The 24,818-nt window shown below is 44.2% G+C and overlaps 1 protein-coding gene across 9 annotated transcripts in view; it reads left to right on the top strand.

The window, feature by feature from the left end:
- The window catches only part of LOC106584331 (ELAV-like protein 4), an 80,926-nt gene that overhangs the window by 47,081 nt on the left and 9,027 nt on the right, over positions 1-24,818 (top strand). For 6 of the 9 annotated variants that reach the window (XM_014169501.2, XM_045706006.1, XM_014169502.2 and 3 more), the window contains 4 exons: positions 2,130-2,233; positions 6,133-6,286; positions 16,326-16,560; positions 19,882-19,920. In XM_014169501.2, coding sequence (XP_014024976.1) covers positions 2,130-2,233; positions 6,133-6,286; positions 16,326-16,560; positions 19,882-19,920 — 532 coding nt within the window. The remainder of the gene's footprint in view (positions 1-2,129; positions 2,234-6,132; positions 6,287-16,325; positions 16,561-19,881; positions 19,921-24,818) is intronic. The other 3 variants (XM_014169498.2, XM_014169500.2, XM_014169499.2) reach the window with 3 other exon arrangements.

Raw genomic sequence — 24,818 nt, 5'->3', positions numbered from 1 at the left:
CATTGTCTTTGTACATGTTGTTCAAACGCCTCCAGATTTGAGGATGGATGGAAATGCCGTGGTTAGGAACGGAAAGTCAAGGAAAATGAAGATCTTTCATCATTAAAAACTCATTATAAGAGCAATGCATCATTTCAGTTTGCAGATTTAATTGACAGTTAAAATATATATACATTAATGTGTCCATTAGACTAATTAAACGGCATAGGGATCATTTTCGGTTTACTCCTCCATTAAAGGGTATTTATTATGCTATCTTAATGGGTTCTTTCAGCTTCCTGAGATGCATTTTTTTTCAGCTGTTTGTCTATAATATCCTTAATGGTGTTTGTACAATCCTTCAAAATGGCACTCAGCCTTTCTAGTAACACACTGATCTAGATTCCTAAATATCTCACACAGTAAACAACCAGAAAATACGCCTTTGTATAAAGATATAAAACATTTAAGGCTTGTGCTAAAATACCTGTGAATATCTTGTTGTGTACTGCTATTTAGTGATCTTAAGAGTAGTAGCTTTGCTGTGTTGTGTAGAACTGTGTTAAGGCATGCTGTATGCTATGCTGCGCCGTGCTTGGCTGATCTGTGCTGTTCTGTACCGTGCTGTGCTGTGCTAGACCTGCGTGTTTATTTCAGGCAGGCAGCATGCTGGGTTGAATCTGCTGGGCTGCGTGCGTGCGGAGCGAGCCGTTGTTGTAACAGGCCTGGATGAGTTCGCCTGCATATGTTGGCCCACAGTCAGAACACCGCCGCTTTCTGACCTTGTCAGGGTGTGTGTGTGTGAGGCGTGTGTGTACGTTCTCTTCATTGCATAACTTTGAGCAGTGTATTCTCTTCCCGCAGCTCATAGTTTGCTCCGATAATTTCAAAATGTTCTTAACTTGTATGTACAGTATGCATACAGTATGAGTGTGTTTGTCTGTGCGTTGGCGTTGTCTCCGGAAGGCAGCCAGCCCATGGCCGCCTGCTGTGGTCTGCTCTCTTACTGGTGGGTGGAATCCCCTCTTGGAGCTGCCTCGTGCTGAAAGCAGCTGCCTCGCCCCATCTCTCCACTCACCTGGGGAGTGGTGCCAGGGAGTTGGGGGTGCGGACACATCCCAATCTCCCCTCCAGCCTTGCCCTCCAGCCTTGCCAAGACACAGTGACTGGTGCAAACTCCCAAAGACACACTGGACTGTGGACTCCACCAGAAACGGAGGGAAAGTGTACATACAGTACATACAGTACATGTGTACACACAAAATATGTACGCACACACTGTGGGACTGTATCATTAACCACAACCCAGCACATCCAGGCAGCTCTGCATGAGTGCGCTTCGGAAGCACACTTCATTTCTGCTAACCCTTTGTAAGCTACGCTTGTCGAGCCTTAAATTCTCCTTGTGAAGCAGTGGAAGGGGGAGGAGGAAGGTGACAGGGAGTGGGGAGCCGCTCAGCAGTTGGCTGTGTTGGCTAATTATTGCCAACCCACATTGAGGAGTATGAGAAGAGAAGTCTTTGCAAAAGGCACTTTGATATTGAACACATATCCACAGGCCCGCAGATGTATTGGCGTTAACGGCGTAGTTCTATTTTAGTGTCCTAACTTTCCGAAGGGTGCTGTCAGATCAGTGTCAGCGAGATGAGCGGGAAAAATTGCTGTGAACCAATGAGATTCTCTCCAGGACACAAGGTTTTTAATAAACAATGGGGAAATGATAATCCAGGGTAATCCACTGAAAGTGAGAGAGAAGCATCGTGTTTCATGTGAGGAGTACAGCTCCATTTTGTCCCTAAGCTGCAGCCTGCCTGCCTATTTATTTGGTGCTAGAGCAGCGCTGTTCTACATTTGTGATTCACTTTGTCTATCCACTGTGGACTTACTGTTGTCTGTTTCTTTTAATGGCTATAAGTGCGATGTTCCACTTGGACTTGCCAGACACTATCACACAGCTACAACGGCTCTGGGCATCTGTTGAAAGTCAACTGGCTCATGAAAGCAAGCAATGCCTGAAAGAAATATCTAGAGATGTCAGGAAAATATTGAGTCAAAGAAAATATGGTATTAATGACACTATTGTATCTGTACCAATTTAATACATACTGGGTAGAATTCTGTATTGTAAAAATGCTCTTCTTGTTTTACAGGGCAGAGTCTAGGCTATGGGTTTGTTAACTACATCGACCCAAAGGATGCAGAGAAAGCCATCAACACATTAAACGGACTCAGACTTCAAACCAAAACTATTAAGGTAAGTCTGATTGGAAAACACCTTCTGTACACTGAATATCAATTCACCCAGCGTTCATGTGATAAGGACTGCACTGCTTCAGTTCCCATGTAGATTGTAGGAATTCTGGGTAGTGACTGAGGCGATTCAGACTAATTTGCATACATGCAGAGAGAGAGAGAGAATATAAATGAAAGAGTGCCTGAATCAAAGAGTCAGGAGCATTAAAAGCCGTGAGGTATAACTGATATGCTAATTAATTTATAAACGTCAAAATGTGAAGGTGAAATTAGAAAGGTTTTCAGACAGAGTAAGGAAAACACATTTATTAAATGCTGCCCAAAGTTAAATAGAGGACTCAAATTTATATTACATTGGTCGGGACGTCAAATAAAGATGAAGGGTAAATGGAGAGAGTATAATTTAATTAGTAGTATGGTTTTATTAGTGTACTCAACATCCATTTTATATAGTAGGCCTACTTTATCTCTACTTGTTGAGCAGAAAAACTATATTCTCTCATATAGCTCCGTTATGCTGTTCGCTTTAAGCCATACTGTAATCTGCTCTGCTACCATAATCCAAACCCTCTCAGTAACATATTTCTAAATCTAATCAGATCGGATTACCCTGCCGAGCTGAATGGGAAAAGCCCATACAGAATCCCCAATCCCTCGACAGCCTTGAACATGATAGGTCAACATTGTGAAGGGAAGCAGCCACACCAGATCAACACAGCCCGGCCTGTTTTCAATCCAGCACAGTGCTTTGCGAGGCAAGGTCATGGGGAGACAGCCAACCAGAGCTGTGTGTGTGTGTATGTGCCTGCGCACATCCGTGTGCGTGTCAGTGTGACGCAGTCAGCATGACCCACAGTTATTCCAGCGCAGGTCTCACCCACTGAGTGTAGCTGACAGGAGTTAGGATGAGTCACAGGGTCTGTGTGTGTAGCGTCCCTCTGCCACTCTCCCTCACTAATGAACTCTGCTGAGATGGGGCACCAGAGGGCCCAAGCTAGCACCCAGGCTCCCTACCCACGCTACTGTACCAGTGATGCTCCTCAGTCCTCCCCAGTCCCCATACACCAGTCATGTTTTTAGGAAGCCAGCTAACTTAGGAATCACACGCATGCCATGGCCAGTCCCCTTGGGCTAGAGAGAAGAGCCATCTGCCTATTTTCTTGATGACGCTGTCAAAAACCATAACATATTCAGAGCTAAACATAAGCACACGCACCCTCACGCTCTCATCCCATCTCCCGCCCTAGCACAGCCTCTTTCCTCCCACAGCTTGTGTAATAAAGCAGGAGCAATCTTCCGTGTCTATCATACTGGAGCAGTCACACATTCCAAAGAGCAAGCACACCAGTAAGTGACGTCCGCTTCCGCCACACGCACAGCGCTCTTGCTCTCTTTCTCTCGCACACACACAGCGTTCCACATCGTACAGCTCCCTCTGTCCATCTTATCCAGTCAGACGGAGCAGCATCTAGACTTCACCCTGGCTCTCAGTTATAGCAACAGAGTCCCTTTCTGCATGAGAGAGTAAGGCCAGGCCTTTTTATTTCTTGCCACTGCGAAATCCATTATTTTGACTGTGCTACCTATATCAATAAGCCTTTTCTGAGTAGCACTGAAGAAAAAGGCAAATTTTACAACTTCTAGTAAGTGTGTTCAAGGTCATTATCTTCTTGAAATATCCATTCAGTGCTACGGGCCTTTCTTTCTGCACCAGAGGTTATCTTAAGCTGCCATGAAAATGAAGACAGACGCCCTAATAGCAGCAGACAGCTCTGTCTTGCAGCCCAGTGTGAGGCTCTCTGGTGGGGGAGAAGAGAGAGCTGCTTGTGGTGCCACTGAACTACAGTTGATACGCCGATGTGCAGAGGAAACATTTTGAGCCCTCTTTAAAGAAGACAGTTAAAGAGCTCAGTGTCTTTGATATGACTTTCCAGTTTCACACAAGGCTTCAACTGATGAAACGTGTTATTGATGTAGTATAATACTGTAGTTAATATGTAGGCTCTCGTGGTAGTGTACAGTAAGCCATTTGTGGGTGGACATAATATTCACAGACACATCGCTTCCTAGTCCCTGCACACTTCTCCCTTCTGTTACCCTCGTAACACTTGCTCACAGTACTGCCTCACTGTAGGGTGAAGACAAAGAGGAGAAGCTCAGTTCGTCACAGAGTTTCACACACTCGAGTGGTGTCTTTCTGCAGTCTTTTTCTGTCTTTTAAAACATGTGGTTTCCTCCTCCATGACACCTCAGAGTTTCTCAGCACATCTCTGGTGCTGCTACCCTGTGGAGGTGTGAGAGGAAGGAGCCCGCTGGAGGTGAGAAGAGCAGGGCTACACACTGGGAAAGAACACACACACACACAAACACGCTCGTCAAACTCCAACACACACTCCACTCTCACACACACACAAGTACTTCTTACAGCTAGTGAAGGTGTTGATGGATCTGGGGCTGGCTGACAGGGAGCCAAGGAAATAAAGGGATAGATTAGAAGCAAAAGGGAAAGAAGGAAAAAAATGGGAGAAGGAAAGACAGTTTGAAAGGAAAGACGGGCAAAGGGGAAGCGAACTGCTGTGATCCGATTATTTTGCCTTCAGAGTTAAACTGGATATCCTGTGATTATGCCGAGATGTTTTGCATATCCATCATATTTTAACAGTGTTTGATGGCTAATGCCTCTAAATGTCAAACCTAATGAAAACCCTGGATAGAAAAGCTCCCCCAGTCAGCAATGATAATCGGATTAACATTTTGAAAGAGTAAAACCAGATCACAATCGAGAAATTAGAACAGCATTCGACAAAGCACAGGGACTTTTTCAGGAGAGAGCTAAGATGGCACAAGTTAAACATCAAGGTCTTGCATAACTCCTTAAAATACTAGCTTCCAATGTAGTGTATATATACAGCTTATATGGCCTTTGAAAATAAAAGTTAACAAAATGATAGCTTCTGAATGAGACAGGTAGGTGAGTGTGTGCTGTGACCCAGGCTAGCAGGAGAGATGACAGACAAGCTTCGACATCTGTGTAAGAGCGGGAGTGTGACGGACTGTGTGACTGTGTGAGAGAGAGGCGCTGTCCAAGGTGCTGGTAAGTGTGGCATACTGAAGAGAGGGTGTTACAAAGCTGTGGAGGGATCTGTCAAAGGCACCCACCTCGCTCAGCTCGAGTCAGCACAAGCCATCCCCATTCAAACCCCCCTTACCAAACTAGGATTGCCAAACCACCTCTTTTTGTCTCTCGCCCTCTTTCTCTCCATCTCTCGCACTCTTTCACTCTCATCGCGCTCTCTCTCTCTCACACCCTCATGCACAGGCTGTAAACACACTTTCTCTCCCGTTCACACACACCTAATGTATGCGTGAGTGCATTTGTTTTTATGTCAGCATTAACAAGATAGCGACAGATATATTTATGTCCAATACTTCCATATTAATGATAGGGAGGAGGGCTGATGGGGGGGTGAGGGTTCATGTGTGAGCCTTTCACTACAGTACACAAATAAAATGTAAAACGACAAATGAAACAGAAGATAAATTGGCGCCTACCTACCTTTCCTCACACCTCTCCTGCGTGGGGTCTGCAAGGCTAATGTGTAAATGGATTTTAGATGAAAACTAATGTGCTAATTCAAACAAGCTCAGTCAGGTGAAGCCCTGTGATTCAAATCATTAAAAACAAGTTACATAGACATCTCTGCCAATGCTATGGACAAAATACAATCCAATGCTGTAGGCTCAAATGTTCTCATAGAAGTAAACCTAAAGCTATGCTACACTCATGTCCATCATCTCTTATATCTAATACCAATCTCTGCCCCATTCCCCCTTTCTCCTCATGTCCATCATCTCTTATATCTAATACCCATCTCTACCCCATTCTCCCTTTCTCCTCAGGTGTCATATGCACGGCCCAGCTCAGCCTCCATTCGAGACGCTAACCTGTATGTGAGTGGTCTGCCCAAGACCCTGACTCAGAAGGACCTGGAGCAGCTCTTCTCCCAGTATGGACGCATCATCACCTCCCGCATCCTGGTGGACCAGGTCACAGGTATCCATGGGTCGCCTTTTCATTTATATACACACATGCACATACGCACGCACCCACCCACAGAAACCGACTCCCTAGCCAGCACAGCACACATGCATTGGTCTAAACACACACAAATGCGCGCACACACATACATAAAAACACAAACGTATGTTCATCTGAGTTAATACACTCTACTCACAACCCGAGCGCAGGCACATAACTAGATTAAACCATTGTCATGATGCAGAATCATGCAGCATGACTTCCATTGCACAGCTCTTAGATCCATTTCAGAGGTTTTGTCTGCCTGCGGCAGGCTCCAGTGTTATGTGTAATGTGTACTGATGAAGCAGAATGAGTGCAGCACATTGTAAGCCACACTCATTTGCCTAAGCAGAATACATCAGCCCTGGTACTGGGGCATAGCATAGCAGAGCAGGATCAAGTTGAGAGCATGCCGGTTTATTTGCAACTACTGTATGCTTCCACAAGACCTGTTCCACACAGCCCTCTGGGATCACAAACAACAACACGCTAAGTCAAGGCTGTGAAAAACACATCTGTTCATAAAACAACAGTACTAGCTAGCCAGCTTGATATTCTCCTACCCCATAGAGTCTAATCCTCTAGATGGTGATATATGGAATAAGCTAACATATAGAATTGTTTTAATAAGATTGTCTTAAGATGGACTATTTAGCTATTTGATTAGGGAATTTTAGGACCCCTGTAGGGCTAAAAAAATATATGTAAAGAAAATATTTGATGGAACATTGGCCATAATGCAGTTAGCCTTCGTAGAGCAAAACGGATGACACTTTCATGTTTGGGAGAATCTCAGCTTTCAGAACTGGGTCCAAATCGTTTCTAGCTCAAACCGTTTCCAGGATGTCTCCTGGTCTCATAAACACTGTTGTAGTTCAGGTGCCTTCCACCGCAGAGCATAATGGCCGACACTGGCGGATGCAGCTGATTGAGACGCAGCACATGCAAAAACCCAGAAGTCTCTAGCTTAAACTCAGTGATTTTGATTAATAAAAGCGATCTAATTATAATTCTAATTAGACTCCAGTTTTTTTTTTTTTGTCACAAACCACCGTCATAAATAAATCAACCTCGGCATAGCCTAAATTGTCATGGAATAGAATGTCTGACACATTCTGCGTCTCAATAATTCATGGTATTACCATGCTTGCGCACAGTTTCAGTCTTAAGAAGCAGAACAGTTTCCCAAGCAGGTTCTTCACAAGCCCAGTACTCATCCTGCTGATCTGCCAATAGTCTCTTCTGCTTGTCCATTGTTTCCCAACCACACTCTTGAAGGGAACAGTAGGCAGGATCATAACTTTACATGTCTCACAGTGCCAGAACCACTCCACAGAGAGACAGGCAAAGCTTCTGCCTCCTCTCTCTCCTTTACTCTATTCTCCTCTATTCTCCTCTCCTCTCTCTCTCTCTCTCTCTCTCTCTCTCTCTCTCTCTCACACACACAGTGTCTGGCCCAGCAGCACATGCAGGCCCAGCCCAGAAATGCCTCCCCTGAGGCAGGGGGATCCGCTGGAAGAATTTTAATGACTAATTAAATTTTAGTTGCTGGTGATTAAGAAACAGGGAGGATTTTAGAGGACCCCGAGAGCTCAGCGCTGGCACATCTTCCCAATTCACAAGTACCGCCATAAAGAGGAATGGACCGCAAATTAAAACTCTCCTGCTACTCGCACAAGTGTAACTGTGGGTGAGAGAGACAGAGGGGAAGAGAGAAAGAGAAAGTTTAAAAGCTTTGCCTTTGTGCTTGACTTTTTAGTGGTTAACCATTAACATGTACAGTATAGGACAGTTAATCATGTGATTTCAACATCATTACACACACAAATATCCAATATCATCAACAAATTGTCGTATTCCAAATCAGAATTTCACTCCATATGTTCAGTTTCAGACATGTCTGTTCTGACAGTAGATGCCAAGCCCACATGACTGTGGTTCAGAGTGAGCCACAAGCTCCAAAGCCCAATCTACGAATAAGTTTGGTATAAACAAATGTACTAAAACCCACTGAAGGGGAGATTTAGTTCATTTTCACAGACCTTAATCAACCTGATGCAAATTGCAGTCAGTCTCCTGCTCAGTATCGTCCAGAAATAACTTTGTTGAGTCACAGTTTCCATCGTTCATAGAGTCATTGAAGACAATGTTCTGTTACAAATAGTCCAAGTATTTCTGACTGAACTCACATTGACTTGACAATAAGTCCAGAATGGGGAGTTCTGTTATTACAGGGCCTTAGCGCACATGAGTGGCAATGTCCTGATCATGAAGATTCTTCTCTCCAACACAATCAGAACATCACAAACGAGCCCTTTGGCTCAACCTCTCTGATGCAGGCCTGGCAGCCATTGCGTAACACATCAATCATGTAACCAAAGTGTTTTATCAATATTTGTTTCTTTCTCTTCTCTCCCTCTCTTTCTATTGATCCCTGCAGAATGGATATATATATATATATATCTTCTCTCTATTGGAAGAAATATTGTGGAGCAGCAGTTTTATACCGCATCACTCTCACTAACCTTTAGGGAATGTTGTCAGATCATGATGTTCAATACGAACAGCTGGTTTAAGCTAACATCAATGTGAAGGAAATATAATATGGAGAGGCTTTGATCAATAGTTAAATATTCTGAACATCTCTGCAGGGCCCAGGCACACAGCAGTCAGTCAATACACGTCTCATCAATGAGAGCAAATACAATTGAGCCGGAGAGCTTGCTTTTACCAGTTAAACTCTTAAGTGGAAAAATGCCTGTTTCTCTTATGTTACGGAGGGTTGTTGTCTACCCCTAGTCACACAGACTACTATTGATCAGATATTATTATTATATATTACAATAATGAGCATGCAGAACATTCATATGCACTACACACATACAGTACCAGTCAAAAGTTTGGACACACCTACTCATTCAAGGGTTTTTCTTTATTTGTACTATTTTCTACATTGTAGAATAATAGTGAAGACATCAAAACTATGAAATAACACATATGGAATCATGTAGTTACCAAACTAGTGTTAAAACACATCAAAATATATTTTAGATTCTTCAAAGTAGCCACCCTTTGCCTTGATGACAGCTTTGCACACTCTTGGCATTCTCTCAACCAGCTTCACCTGGAATGCTTTTCCAATGGTCTTGAAGGAGTTCCCACATATGCTGAGCACTTGTTGGCTGCTTTTCCTTCACTCTGCGGTCCAACTCATCCCAAACCATTTCAATTGGGTTGAGGTCGGCGGATTGTGGAGGCCAGGTCATCTGATGCAACACTCCATCACTCTCCTTCTTGGTCAAATAGCCCTTATTCAGCCTGGAGGTGTGTTGGGTCATTGTCCTGTTGAAAAACATATGATAGTCCCACTAAGCGCAAACCAGATGGGATGGCGTATTGCTGCAGAATGCTGTGGTAGCCATGCTGGTTAAGTGTGCCTTCAATTAAAAATAAATCACTGACAGAGTCAGCAGCAAAGCACCCCCGCACCATCATACCTCCTCCATGCTTAACGGTGGGAACCACACATGCGGAGATCATCCGTTCACCTGCTCTGCGTCTCACAAAGACACAGCGGTTGGAACCAAAAATCTCAAATTTGGACTCATCAGACCAAAGGACAGATTTCCACCGGTCTAATGTCCATTGCTCGTGTTTCTTGGCCCAAGCAAGTCTCTTCTTCTTATTGGTGTCCTTTAGTAGTGGTTTCTTTGCAGCAATTTGGCCATGATGGCCTGATTAACGCAGTTTCCTCTGAATAGTTGATGTTGAGATGTGTCTGTTACTTGGATTCTGTGAAGCGTTTATTTGGGCTGCGATTTCTGAGGCCGATAACTCTAATGAACTTATCCTCTGTAACTCTGGGTCTTCCTTTCTTGTGTTGGTCCTCTTGAGAGCCAGTTTCATCAAAGTTCTTGATGTCTTCATGTCTTAAAGTAATGATGGACTGTCATTTCTCTTTGCTTATTTGAGCTGTTCTTGCCATAATATGGACTTGGTCTTTTACCAAATAGGGCTATCTTCTATATACCACCCCAACCTTGTCACAACACAACTGATTGGCTCAAACGCATTAAGAAGGAAATAAATTCCACAAATACATTTTTAACAAGGCACACCTGTTAATTGAAATGGATTCCAGGTGACTACCTCATGAAGCTGGTTGAGAGAATGCCAAGAGTGTGCAAAGCTGTCATCAAGGCAAAGGGTGGTTACTTACAGTGTTAAAGTGTTAAACATTTATATTTTGATTTGTTTAACACTTTTTTGGTTACTGCATTATTCCATGTGTGTTATTTCATAGTTTGGATGTCTTCACAATTATTCTGCAATGTAGAAAATAGTCCAAATAAAGAAAATAAAGAAAACCCCTGGATTGAGTAGGTGTGTCCACATTTTTGACTGGTACTGTACATACAACCCCTATTGAATTTCTACTTTATCAATCAGTATGTGACTTCCTCTCCATATGCACGTCTACACTCTTACAGTGGAGGTTGATGATAAATGGTGTAGTACATTCTGGCTCGTATAAAATCCCCATCATGTGTGGCTAAACATCAAGGCTACGTAGGTGCAAACCTGATATATTTACAGATAAAATAAGACCTTGTACAAGTGATCTCTGTCCTGGTGTCTATAACCCACCAGACTCCATAACATGGGGTGTATTACATGGTTACTTTGTCCTGCGGTCACACATAGAAGCAGACAGATGGCTTTAACTCTGCTTTTACTGCGCGGAGCAGAGAGCACCTAAGCTCTTCAAAGGTTTCTATCCCACTGCCTTTTCAAAGTCCATATGTATCTATCCCCACAAACTAAGTTACTTAAAACAAGTACATTTTTTCTCTCTTTTTCCTCTCTCTCTCGCTCTCTCTGATTAGGAGGTGGTAAGATATTTTTTTTCTTCCTCCAATGTATTTAATGTGACCGTTTAATAAACGTTCCATACAGTTGGCATAGCCACTTAAAAGAGTGGAATGAGAAACGGCAGCAAAATGCTCAGGTTTGGAGAGCAGAGCAAAAGGCTTTCATCAGCCATCTGGCCAGATGATCAGATCTCCAGATTTCCCAGTGGAATGTTTGTCTTATTGTCCCCGGGCTGAGAGCGTAGTGTTGGGGAGTGCCCTGGTAGCGCCCAGGTGCAGTGGGCATGCAGAAATCTTTGTCAGGGCACCAGCAGCTCCTTGCTACTGTCTTCCCTTGTTCTGGTTAGGGTTATTAATAAACCAGCCATTCTCCGTGTTCATGTGTGCTGGGAATAGATGAGCACAGGTAGAGAGTTACATAAGCCCAGTTGATTTCTGAGGAGGAAAGTGCCTGTAGACCGTTGTGCATTTGTGGCCTAATGCTGTATGGTCTGTGATAAGTGCTGGAACCGGCTGATGGTACAGGCTGCTTCCTAGAGTCCCTCAGCCTGCATGTTTGCTTTGTTTCGGTATGCTGTAAAAAAAAAAAAAAATTATTAAAAAAAGCTGGAAGCTCATTATGTTAATGTTGAAGAAAAAAAATGTCTCAACACTAAGACAGTCATTTCATTATTTTTTTTACTATTAGGTAAATTACTTCTGGGATCGTTTTGTTCGGTTTCTGCCTTGCTTGAGGAACCCCAGATGGAATCCAAATGATACCCTACATTAGATTGTCCTCCGAAGCACCAGCTGTCAGCAGTCTGACACACAAAACTGCTTGTATGAAGTCTCTCTGCCACTGTATCACAGTCGCAGGGTCAAAGGTCATGGTCACCTAACCTGCTGTGGTGTAATTGCATTAGGCCAGCCGACCTTGCAGTGCAGTAGCAGTGTTTCTCTTCATGCCCAGAATGTCTATGGAGCAGTGAAAGGAGAAATGAGAGGTGTTACTGTTAGTGGGGTCAAAGTCTCTCTCACCTCTCTCCACAGCACTGCTGTATAGGCACAATACCCTCTCACCTCTCTCCACAGTACTAGTGTATAGGCACAATACCCTTCTACCTCTCCACATACACAAGGACAGAGCTAGTCCCAGATACCAATGCAGTAGCCCTCTACCCTTCACACCCCTTTCTTAAAGACACCACTTCAGTTAATCACTTCATTCAAGTGGCTGGGGTGTTTTCCTCAGATCCCACCATGAATGTGTTTGCAGCCTTCATCTCTATGCCAAGCACTGCTGGTGTGTAGACCTCTTCAAGCATCTGCATCCTGGTGCAGTTCAAGGCCAAGGGGCTTAGAGGACTGGTGCTTGTCTTCTCTTCCAATGAGGTGTGATCATATCCCCACAGGAGAAGAGTCCACAGGGTGTCAACATGTATTTCACAGCTCTGAAACAGTGAAATAATGTTGTCTTATAATGCAACCCCTCCTATTCCACAAGGGACATTCTTGACAGTAGTAGCTAGTGGGTTTATGTAGAAAAAAGTGAACAAACAAAACTACCCACTGGGCACAGACATCAGTTCAACGTCTAGTTTTGATTTACATTTGGTTGAGTTGTCAGCTAATGTGAATTCAACCAACCCCAAAATTCACCATGTCATTGGATTTAGGTTAAAAGTATTTTTTATTTAACCTTTATTTAACTACGTAGCCCGTAGTCCCATACGTTATGAGTTTTTGCAAATTCAATCCGTTTTCCACGTTGATTCAACATCGTCTCATAGATTTTTGGGGTTGAATTGATGTGAAAACAATATTGATTCGACCAGTTTTTGCACAGTGGGTATGCATAAAGTGAAGTTAGTAAAACAAAGCCCAACTATGGTTTTACACACTAAGTGTACTAACCATTAGGAGCATTTAGTTAAGTTGCACCCCTTCCCTTTTTCCCTTTTGTCCTCAGAACACCTCAATTCATTGGGGGCATGGACTTTACAAGGTGTCGAAAGTGTTCCACAGGGATGCTGGCCCATGTTGACTCCAATGCTTCCCACAGTTGTGTTAAGTTGGCTGGATGTCATTTGGGTGGTAGACCATTCTTGATACACATGGAAAACTGTTGAGCATGAAAAACCCATCAGCGTTGTAGTTCGACACACTCAAACCGGTGTGCCTGGCACCTACTACCATACTCCGTTCAAAGGCACTTAAATCTTTTGTCTTGCCCGTTCACTCTCTGAATGGCACACATACACAATCCATGGCTCAATTGTCTCAAGGCTTAGAAATCCTTCTTTAACCTGTCTCCTCCTCTTCATCTATAGTGCATTCGGAAAGTATTCACACCCCTTGACTTTTTCTGCATTTTATTACGTTACAGCCTTATTCTAAAATTGATTAAATGATTTTTTCCCCCATATCAATCTACACACAATACCCCATAATGACAAAGTGAAAACAGTTTTTTAGACATTTTTGTAAATGTATTACCCTCTGTTATAAGACTCGAAATTGAGCTGAGGTGCATCCTGTTTCCATTGATCATCCTTGAGATGTTTCTAAAACTTGATTGGAGCCCACCTGTGGTAGATTCAACTGATTGGACATGATTTTGAAAGGCACACATGTCTATATAAGGTCCAACAGTTGACAGTGCATGTCAGAGCAAAAACCAAGCAATGAGATCGAAGGAATTGTCTGTAGAGCTCCAAGACAGGATTGTGTCAAGGCACAGATCTGGGAAGGGTACCAAAACATTTCTGCAGCATTGAAGGTCCCAGAAATCGAAGGTCCCATTCTTAAATGGAAGAAGTTTGGAACCACCAAGACTCTTCTTAGAGCTGGCTGCCCGGCCAAACTGAGCAATTGGGGGAGACGGGCCTTGGTCAGTGAGGTAACTAAGAACCCAATGGTCACACTGGCAAAGCTTCAGAGTTCCTCTTCGGAGATGGGAGAACCTTCCAGAAGGACAACCATCTCAGCAGCACTCCACCAATCAGGCCTTTACTTTATGGTAGAGTGGCAAGACAGAAGTCACTCGACAGTAAAAGGCACATGACAACCCGCGTGGAGTTTGCAAAGGTCACCTAAAGGACTCTGACCATGAGAAGATTCTATGGTCCGATGAAACCAAGATTTAACTCTTTGGCCTGAATGCCAATCATCACGTCTGGAGGAAACCTGGCACCATCTCTACAGTGAAGCATGGTGGTGGCAGCATCATGGTGTGGGGATGTTTTTCAGTGGCAGGGACTGGGAGACTAGTCAGAATCGAGGGAAAGATGGCGCAAAGTACAGAGAGATCCTTGATGAAAACCTGCTCCAGAGCACTTAGGACCTCAGACTGGGGTGAAGGTTCACCTTCCAACAGGACAACGACCCTAAGCACACAGCCAAGACAACGCAGGAGTGACTTCGGGACAAATCTCTGAACATACTTGAGTGGCCCAGCCAGAACCCGGACTTGAACACGATCAAACATCTCTGGAGAGACCTGAAAATAGCTGTGCAGCGACGCCCCCCATCCAACCAGAGAAGTATGGGAGAAATGCCCCAAATACAGGTGTGCCAAGCTTTTAGCCTCATACCCAAGAAGACTCGAGGCTGTAATTGCTGCCAAAGGTGCTTCAACAAAGTACTGAGTGAAGGGTCTGAACACTTATGTAAATGTGATATTTCATTTTAAATTTTTTATAAATGTTCAAACAAGTCTAAAACCTGGTTTTGCTTTGTCATTACTGGGTATTGTGTGTAGATTGATGAGGGGGGGAAATTATTTAATACATTTTAGAATAAAGGTGGTAACGTAACAAAATGGGGAAAAAGTCAAGGGGTCTGAATACTTTCCAAATGCACTGTTCACTGATTTGAAGTGGATTTAACAAGTGACATCAATAAGGGATCATAGCTTTGACCTGGATTCACCTGGTCAGTCTATGTCATAGAAAGAGCAGGTGTTCCTAATGTTTTGTGACAAACAAATCAACAGAATATACAAAAACAGTATTCACTAGTTACCACCTAGGAATACCGGTATGACAGTATTTTCTCCCGAAGCAGCATTGACCCTAGTTTTACACCGGAGCCAGAGCTGTATGCCAACAATTCAAACCCCTTTGGAATAACAGGCTGTGTGTTCATTATTTTCTAGCTGTGACAACCTAATTATAAATTACAGATACAGGGAAGGCAGGGAAGGGATTTGGAGAGATTGTCAAGAGCGACAGCAACCCTCAGTGAAAATAATACAGCATTAGAGTGAATGAAAGCATTTGGCATTGGAGAGATTGTGTGTAAATATTTGTTCAGGGCTGCACATGTCAAAGGAGTCCGATTCAAGAAGACAATGAGACAGCGGAACAGAAAAACCTCAAGCGCAAGCAACGTTTTGAGAGCAGAGAGCGAAATGCCAATAAAAAGTGTTTCTGTGTGTGGTGTAGAGATGCCAGTCTGTACACACAGTATTATGCAAATAGTCCTGGCAGCGTGCTGTCACTGAGCGAGCGTCCCCAGGGCCAGTCAGCGAGCCTCATTAAAAAATGAGAAGCACGCATTTATGGAGACCTTCCGGGCAGTGCGTCTCTCAATGTTACTTTCAGGTGGCGGTCAAAATACATTGCCTTGGAAACGACTCAAATGTCACCGGCAACATGACGTGAGGTCTGAGTGTGTGGCCTTCAGCTAGGAGGAGAGCTGCAGTGTGTGCTGAGTCCAAAGTGCCTCACGCAGTAGCCTCAACGAGCTGAGGAGACACAGCACTACAGCAGCTAGCACCCAACAACATAACACCATTTCTGCATCAGCAGGCATCAGCTCTCATGCTCTTTGTGAGAGAGGAAGACAAATTAACTGTCTCTTTGACAGCACAGGAAATCACGGCTGTGCCTTCGCTTTTCCCTCTGCTCTATTCTGTGTTCTTCAAGTAACCCATAAAACAATCCCTCCCAGAATGGAAAACAAATCATTTCCAACTCATTGTAACCCCTTTACAAAACATTGCTTTATACATGACTAAAAAGACAGATATCCTCTCTGTGCCATGTATGAAACAGAGAACATGGGCTGTGAGATGTACAGTATGTATGTGTAGATGTGTGTGATCTAACCGGAACCACGTGAAGTAAAAGGACGCCCCTCCTGTTTGTGATGTGTTGGCCCCACAGGTGGTTCGCGGGGTGTGGGATTCATTCGCTTTGATAAGAGGATAGAGGCTGAGGAGGCCATCAAGGGGCTGAATGGACAGAAACCCTCTGGAGCTGCCGAGCCCATCACCGTCAAGTTCGCCAACAACCCCAGCCAGAAGACCAGCCAAGCCCTTCTGTCCCAGCTGTACCAGTCACCCAACCGCCGGTACCCAGGCCCCCTCCACCACCAGGCCCAGAGGTTCAGGTAAACACCTGGGGCTCACAATAAGGGTCGGGAGGTCATGGTCAGGTTCAGCCATTGAGTTATTGGTTCAGAGAGATGTTTTTACTGTAATATGTACTGTGAAGTTGAGTATGGGATTTTTATGTCTAATTGCAACGATCAACAACCTTTTGAGTGATCAATCACCAATGCGATCTCTGATTCTTGGTGCATTCAAGCAAGAATGCATTTTTGTTCCAAAAGAGTGGGTTTCCTGACGCTCCACCCATATCAGAGTAGAACTGTTCACAAGAGAGTGGGGTTCTGTCGTTCACAATGTCTCCATCACATCACCTCATCAGATCACTCTCCTTATTCCATAATGAAACAAACTGTTATCCCCTCTTACCATCCACGGTTCATTCCCAAATCAAATATACCCCATGATACTCATGATAATCCCAATGAGAATATTCAAATTATGATCTGAACGAAAATTGTATTTCAGATTTTGGCCCAGATTACAGAAAAGTAAGACCAACAAAGTTAGGAATAACTTAATTTTTTGGTTCTGCAGATTCCTCGGTCTGAGCACTCTTAGGCGATCAAGAGCTAGCTAGCTGCCTGTAATACACAAAGACCTCACCATTACAACCAACAGCCACAGGACTAAACCTAATCCACAACCTCAGACAGTGCATCACCTATCCTGTCAATGTCAGCCATTTTCCACCATTAAATATAATGCCTGTTTGTCTGGTCCTCCTCTAAGAAGCAAACAAAAAAACTGAAAAACAGTAGGTTTCAGTTATTAGTGATTCTCCACATTACTAATTACAGTAATAAGTAAATTATGCTTATTATATCTAAGGTATGAGCAGGTTTTAACTGAACAGATTTTTTAAATGGACCTTTCTCATTTACATGCATTGAGAGGCAGCACAAAGGCCCTATTGTGTGCTGAGGGCTTGGAGAGGCTGTGTGAAAAGCTGGCATCCAAGGCAGGTTGGTTTTTGCAGCAGCAGCCCAGCAGATGTCTCCAGCACAGCGTCCTGAAGCGCCTCCTTAGAGCTTCCAGTCCAATTGACTCATTTACCCACAAAGCAGATTGCTCAGTCCCAGCCCACATAATGGCCTAATTGCTGCCTTAATGAGTCAACATATTTTTGTGCTTTGTTTATATTTTTTTGTCAGGTTCACAGACAGCATCTCGGCCCACTGATGACCTGTAGCACAGACAGACAGTGTGTTTTGAAGAGGAGAAGTACTTTAGAATGGCCCCAAGTTCCCAACCCTTCCATTAGGCTGAAGGGCTTAATAAAGACATGAGACAGTGCAGACCCATGTGACACATGAAGGTCATTGAGTGGCCAAGCAGGCTGCATCCAAAAAGCCTCTGATTTATGTGGCTGAGGGGCTTCCATCCTTGGCCCACTGAGCACAGTGACTATCTGTCTGCATGACCAGCCTGATTGTTCCTCCCAGCCAGCTAGCAGCACTGACTAAAGCCCAAATCACACGGAGAGACGCCGACAACGGCGTCCAAATTTGCACGCAAGAGTAGAGAGCGTCGGGCGTCCCGAGTGGCGCAGCGGTCTAAGGCACTGCATCTCAGTGCAAGCTGTGTCACTACAGATCCTGGTTCGCACAATTGGTCCAGCGTCGTCCGGGTTAGGGGAGGGTTTGGCCCGGCTGGGATGTCCTTGTCCCATCACGCTCTAGCAACTCCTGTGGCGGGCCAGGCGCATTCCGACACATTGGTGCGGCCATCGCCTCTCCTGAGTCCGTACGGGAGTTGCAGCGATGGGACAAGACTAACTACCAATTGGATATCACGAAATTGGGAAGAAAAGGGGGTAAAACATTTTTTTTTTTAAAGAGTGAATAGTGTCAATTCACGTACACTGCATACCGTATGCCAAGTTAATTGTCGTAAGAATCCTTAATAAACAGTTGTATTTATTAAGTTCGCTATGTAGCCCTTGTGAATTATTGTTGTGTTCCTTTGACTCACCTTATATGTCCTACGGGAGCCACTGAACCTGCCTGCTCTAAACAATTGTTATGTTAGCTCACGAATGTTCGTGAGGACAGTTGTAGAGAATAAACCTGAGCAGTTTATAAAGGATTTTGCTAGTCTCGTTCTTTCTACTAACAGTATTCTCTCTTGAAATGGGAGTTCCTGGAGTTTCCCAGCCGTAGCCTGCCTAGTCTATATGCCTGTGATCGAAATCAACACATCTAGGCATAACATTATTGTTTTCAAATATGTATTATTGGCACTGGCAGTATTATTATCAACAATAAATAGACACGTTTTATCTATACATGTCACAATTCCAGACATAACAATGCCTACTTTCTGGCAATTTATCCAATCATTTTACCAGCATTGCTTTGCGTAGCTGCGTAGACACGAGAAAAATAGACTTGCGTTCTAATTTAACGCTCTATGATGCTATTGACGCTCACACGCGGACCGTCTGTTTTCTATCCTTCACTACCGCGCATTCTAATTCCTGCATGTTCACGTGCATAAAAAAAAATAAACGTTTAGTTTGATTTGGGCTTAACACACACCATCCCATATGAAATGTTATACCCTTTCCACATGGAAAGGTGTCAACAGAAAACAAAATGTTTTGGTCAGTTACTGTTACTTTTGGTCAGTTGTTGTTTTACTATGCAACTTTATTCCTGTCAACTTCCTCTTAAAACCTTTACTATCTCTCACAAATTGGCCATTACACTGACAGAACTCTGGAGAAGGGGGCATGTCTAGATTTTTGAATTATTATTGTAGGCTATTTAGTACTCAATTTGTCTCACAACCTTCTTGAAAATTACAAACATAATGCCAAAGTACCTTAAGGGCAAATGGAATAATGATGCAAAGAATCATTATTTCATTATGCTGTCCAGACTCAGGATCGACATTGAATTGAATGAGAAAGACAAGATTTCTAAATTTTCTTTGACGTAAGTACTATGGCTTAACTCACAATTAGAAATCACTTATCAATTATTTGACCTCAACACAACAGCAGAGATGTACAGTGGAACCACTCTGAAAGCCACATGTAGCATAAGAATGTGTGGAGAGTGAAAATGGCTCTCATTGTGCTGGCTGATTGGGCGTCAGAGTGACCTCTTGTGATAGCGCTGTACAGTACTATTGCTAGCTAGCCTGCTACTTAGTTACTGTGTGAATGACACCAACCCTGACTGGTGTGGCTCCTCAGTGTAATGGTCCATCTCTGGATGGCTTTCTTCTTTGATTGAGGCAGGGATGTAGCATTAGTTCCATTGAGTGAGTCAACCATCTGCCTGGCATTAACCCCAGAACCCTCCTTCTCTTTACAGGCTGGACAATTTGCTTAATATGGCCTATGGCGTAAAGAGGTAATTAAAACTTCACTGAATGCCAGATGTCCATGTTGACAAAATTATTTCTCTCTTGTTTTCTTCATTTTTGGAAGTCACTTGCATTCGATTCAGTTCAAGGTTATTCTGCATTGATTTTTTTGGTTTTCTTTAGCCTTGTTTAATTTGAATCCACCAACCACTAGTCCAAAAGGAAAACAATGGTCTTTTGTTTTCTAATGTTCAATTTGCTTTGTATGATGACTGCTGACTTTTACGTTTCGATGCTTTGGATAGTTTATGTGTATATTTCTGTTCTCTTGTGTGTAGCTCTTGTTTTCAGGTGTTGTTTTCTACCGGATTCAGGTACTCTAGCCTAACCTCTGTCCAGATCTATATGTTACATTGGGATCAAGCTCAGTTTAGAATCACCTCATTTTAAAGCTGTGAATCGGATTCACAGTTTCAAACCACCCAACTCAATAGGATTTTGCCACCATTTTTGTAATAATACATGTATTAGTATTACAATAGGTTATAACATCAGGCACAAGTAGTGATGGGTGTTGGGGTTAAGGGGTCAGGGGTCAGTAGGGGGCGAGGCTGGAGACACCTGGATCCCTGCAGGAAACGCTGTTTCACTGAAGCCAGTTCGACTTCTGATCACCTCCTTTTGCTCATATCTTTTGCTTTTGCTACTGTTGATGTTACATAAAGTGAAGCGGCTCTGAGACATGATATCAGCTGATGACATTTTGTTGCATGTTACAGTAATCAGTGAGTTCCTTTGAAAAGGCTGTGATCCCAGATGTAGCATGAAAAAAAGAAGCATTTTCTTTTTTCCATTTTTAAATGGAATGATTAAAAGGCTTGTTCTGTGATGAGGGCCAATCCCCTGAATTCCTCGGTTTCCATAAGTGATGAGGCATTCATTTCTGCTCGGCAGAATCAGGGAGCGAAGGCTCAACTATAACACAGTGACAGAATGATGCATGGGAAATAATCTTTAACACCTAGCTCTCCGTCAATGTCCCAGGCAGCAACTCGTCTGTCTAACATTCCTTGGGAGACACAGCAATATTTGTACGGGGGCAGGAAACAATGAATTCAGTTGAAGGGGGATGCAAATGATCTGACCAAGAAAATTACCACAAAGATAAGAGAAAACACTTATAATATTTACTAATATGCTGCAGTGCCTGCTGGTTTAACAACACAGCACCAAGGCAAAAACTATTGAATATGTACAAACTGTCAAAGCAGTAGTATTTGGAATACAGAAATCCAACAAGCCATGCCTTGAGAATTGCCTCTTGCCTGCTTAGCACATGGTTTGAAGTGGTGATTAATGAACAAAGGCAAGTGTAGTAGTAGTAGTCAGTGTATTTTAGAAGTGAGCAGTACACGGTGGAGGTGGGAGCTAGGGGAGGGTGGGATCACTGCAGGTCAGCCTCCTTGTTGCTATGCAACTCCTCTATAGAAGAACAACAGTGTGTTTGTATTTGCACTGGAAGACACTACTGTAGTCTCCTCTGTGGCTCTGTTAACCAGCCTGCTTGTCTCTCACCCTCACACACAACTGCATTAACATCCAAATGACCATGAAGGTGTTATTTCTCCCAGACAAAGAAATCAGAATTGAATGTGTTAGAAAGGCCTTGAAGTGACTATAGTATAACATACTATGGGGAATCAACAATCAATCAAATTCACCTGAAGAAAACACAAATTATGCCCAATGGGCTAATGGATGCTGAGCCCACCCATGGAAACCCCACCTTCCTGGCTATAATACCAGGGCTCGCATTCATTTCCTCAATTCTTTCCTCTTCAGCTCGCTTGCTGGAAGAACATGTCACGCAATTTACAAACTTTTCAAGCACATGAAGACTATGAGATTCAGCTCTGACTTAGATGTCTGTTAGTGGGGAGAGAGTACTCGTCCCACTAGATGTTGCACGTCTTGAGTCTTGGTATTGGTTTTTCTGTTTGCTAAAAGCGGACTACTTTCTGCTCTGCTTGTGTAGCTAATGCTTCCTTGCTTGGGTAGGATTTGTGTTTGCTAAAAAAAACACGATTTTCTGCTCTGCTTGTGTAGCCACTTCCTTGCTTGAGTAAGATGGCTGTTGGTTAGAATACGTTCAAAAAGGCTAACCATCCGAGTTTGGACCTCTGATCTTTCCGTAGGGCATGTGGTTTCACAATGAAAATTAAAGATACTCATGAGTGCTGTCCTGTTTGCCTGGGGTGGAAACACGCTCAGGAGGCTTTGGCTCGGATCAGTTCATGTGACTATTGTCTCCGGCTGGGTTCAACTTCCATTGGCCGTCGAGCTGACTTTGTGAGAAAAATTGGGGCTGCTGGCGAAGGGTCTTCCGGTGAAGCGATCTCTGGAATGTGGTTGTCTGAGGTCAGGAGAGAGTAGCAGCGGTGGTCTGAGTTTCCTGGGGTGACATTCAAGCCGATTTAGGCTCATTCTGGCTTCTCTGGCAGTGGTCAGAGTCCAGATTCCGGGGATGATATACTATCCCTGGTTGGCTCTGGAGGGTTTTCAATGTAAATCGGATGACATCAGTCCGGGGCAGCCTAAAGCCATGGCTTTGGATTCGGCGGGGAGAGTGAACCATTGGTGGTTAATGCGCCTTTGATGTAGATGTGTCGTAGAGCGGCAGATCACCTGGGGGTGGATTTGCCTTCTTCTCCCCCGCACTGGAGTTCCTCCAGGTTTGGGGGGGAGGTATTTACTTCCTGTCACTGCAGCGGTGAAGTGTTGCTTACCCCTGTTTAAAGATTTTGCCGATGAGCTAAAGTCGACCTGGGATTACCCTCATTCAGCCAGACTGGTGCTACCAAGTTATGGTGAGTTAAGGAATGTAGAGGGTATGGAGGAGGCGGGGCTCATTTGAACACTACCGATGGATTGAAAGCTGGCGAGTTACTTAGCTCCAGAGGCTAACAATGAGGCTAATCCTAGCACATGCTTCCGAATTAACAGTGCCAGTTCTCAGCGGATCAGCTGGACAAAGTGCACCAGGCTGAGGGTGTGGCAGCCCAGTCTTTGAATGTGGTCACAATGCTTTGCATCCTCCTTTTCGTGGCGTCATTACGTCAATGGTCCCCAAAGTCCTAGCGCCTGTCTTGAGGCGGCAGGCTTTTCGGGTGGTCCCTGTGTAAGAAGTACAGAGTGGTTGGTACAGCCGGTACTTTTTAGTTCCCAAGAGCAATGCAACATGGCATCCCATCCTGGACAAGGTTTAAAATGCTCACACTTTGCAGTCGGAGCGTCCCTGCGATTGGTTCACGTCCATAGATCTGAGGAATGCGTATTTTCATGTGGCTATACATCCTCTCCACAGAACGTTTCTGATGTTTCATTTCGAGGGTGTAGCCTAACAGTTTCTGGTCCTGCCTTTCGTGCTCTCCCTATCACCCCGCACCAATACTCTGAGCCCTTGTGGTGCCTGGGGATCAGAGTATTGGCCTATCTGGACAATTGGCTGATCGTAGTGGAGTCAAGGGAATAGGTGAAGCCCCACACTGCCACACTGGTTTCCCATATTCAGTCTCTGGGGTTCATAGTGGATAACAAGAAAAGTTTGTCCCAACAGAAGAGGATCGCATTCCGGCTCTGTCTGGCACAGTTTCAGCTGGTGAACTCTGTGCCTTTTCGCTTGTGCCTGTGGTTATTGGGTCTGATGGCCTCTGTGATAGCTTTGGTGCCTCTGGGACTTCTGTTTATGTGTCTGTTTCAGAACTGGGTGATTGCTACGCGTCTGGACACATCTCGCCACATCGATTTCTCAAGGTATTCCCGTCGTGCCTAAGGACATTGTGACTACTGTCACCCGTGACTACTGTTTGCAGGGGGTTTTCATGGGCATGGTAGTGTCCCGCAGGGTGATCATGACAGACGCATTCTTACTGGGATGGGGAGGGCTGTGTGTGGGCTACTTAGAAATAGGGATTTGGTCAACGCATATCAATTAACAAGAGCTACTGACTGTTTTGCTATTGCTGAGGCATTTCCTTCCTATGTTGGAGGGACAACATGTGTTGGTAAAGTTCGACATCAGGATGGCGCTGGCGTACATCAGCAGGCAGTGGGGACGTGGTCCCTCTCTTCGGCCGTTATCTGCTCTTATGGAGCAGTGTGCATTTCCTGTTGCTCAGTGTTACGCACGCCTCTTGGAGGAGGAAACGCAACACCCTGCTACACTCAACTCCCCGTGGGGTGAAAGAGGTATGTGACTGTAGGTGCGGGTAAGGATGACTGAGACAGAGAATTTTACCGTTAACAGGGAATTTATTCCTTCACGCGGTAATTTTGGGAAAAAGGGGCTGGACGGAACCAAAGCAAAGAAAGTTAAAGTTAAAGAGCCCCATCTCCTACCTACCCACAACTTACCTAACTAGCACCACCTGGCGCACTAACCAAAATACAGGGGATGGTCCGCCCGGTCTTACCTAGGGTGCATAGACAGAGTACATACGACGGGTACATGTATGCCCACAGGCCTCTTGCCTAAGCACTCCCAAGGTGCCTTCCCCTTCCCCCCCAGGAACAAATGAAACAAAATAATACAAGCAATTTCAATAATCAAAAACACTGCATCCTATTGACACCCACATACCTCAGAAGTAGACAAAACCTGTCTCTGAGCAACAACCAACACAGGACATCCAAGAAGCTCTATCTGAGCAACAACCAACACATGACATACCAAGAAGCTCTCTCTGAGCAAAAACACTGGCTTTTATACAGCTGGAGAAGGAGTCTGTAATTGCAGACAGCTGTATCCCCTGACGAGAGGGCGGGGTCAGCTCCAATCTGCAATGGGGCCGACCAATCAGCTTCTTGGGGGAATCCAGGAAGCCATTTCCTGAAATACATACACATACATACAAACCAACAACAACACAGAAACTGGGGAACGTAA

The sequence above is a fragment of the Salmo salar genome, chromosome ssa23, assembly GCF_905237065.1.
Source record: "Salmo salar chromosome ssa23, Ssal_v3.1, whole genome shotgun sequence".
Taxonomy (NCBI): Eukaryota; Metazoa; Chordata; class Actinopteri; order Salmoniformes; family Salmonidae; genus Salmo; species Salmo salar.
This window is presented reverse-complemented; position numbering and strand designations above follow the sequence as displayed.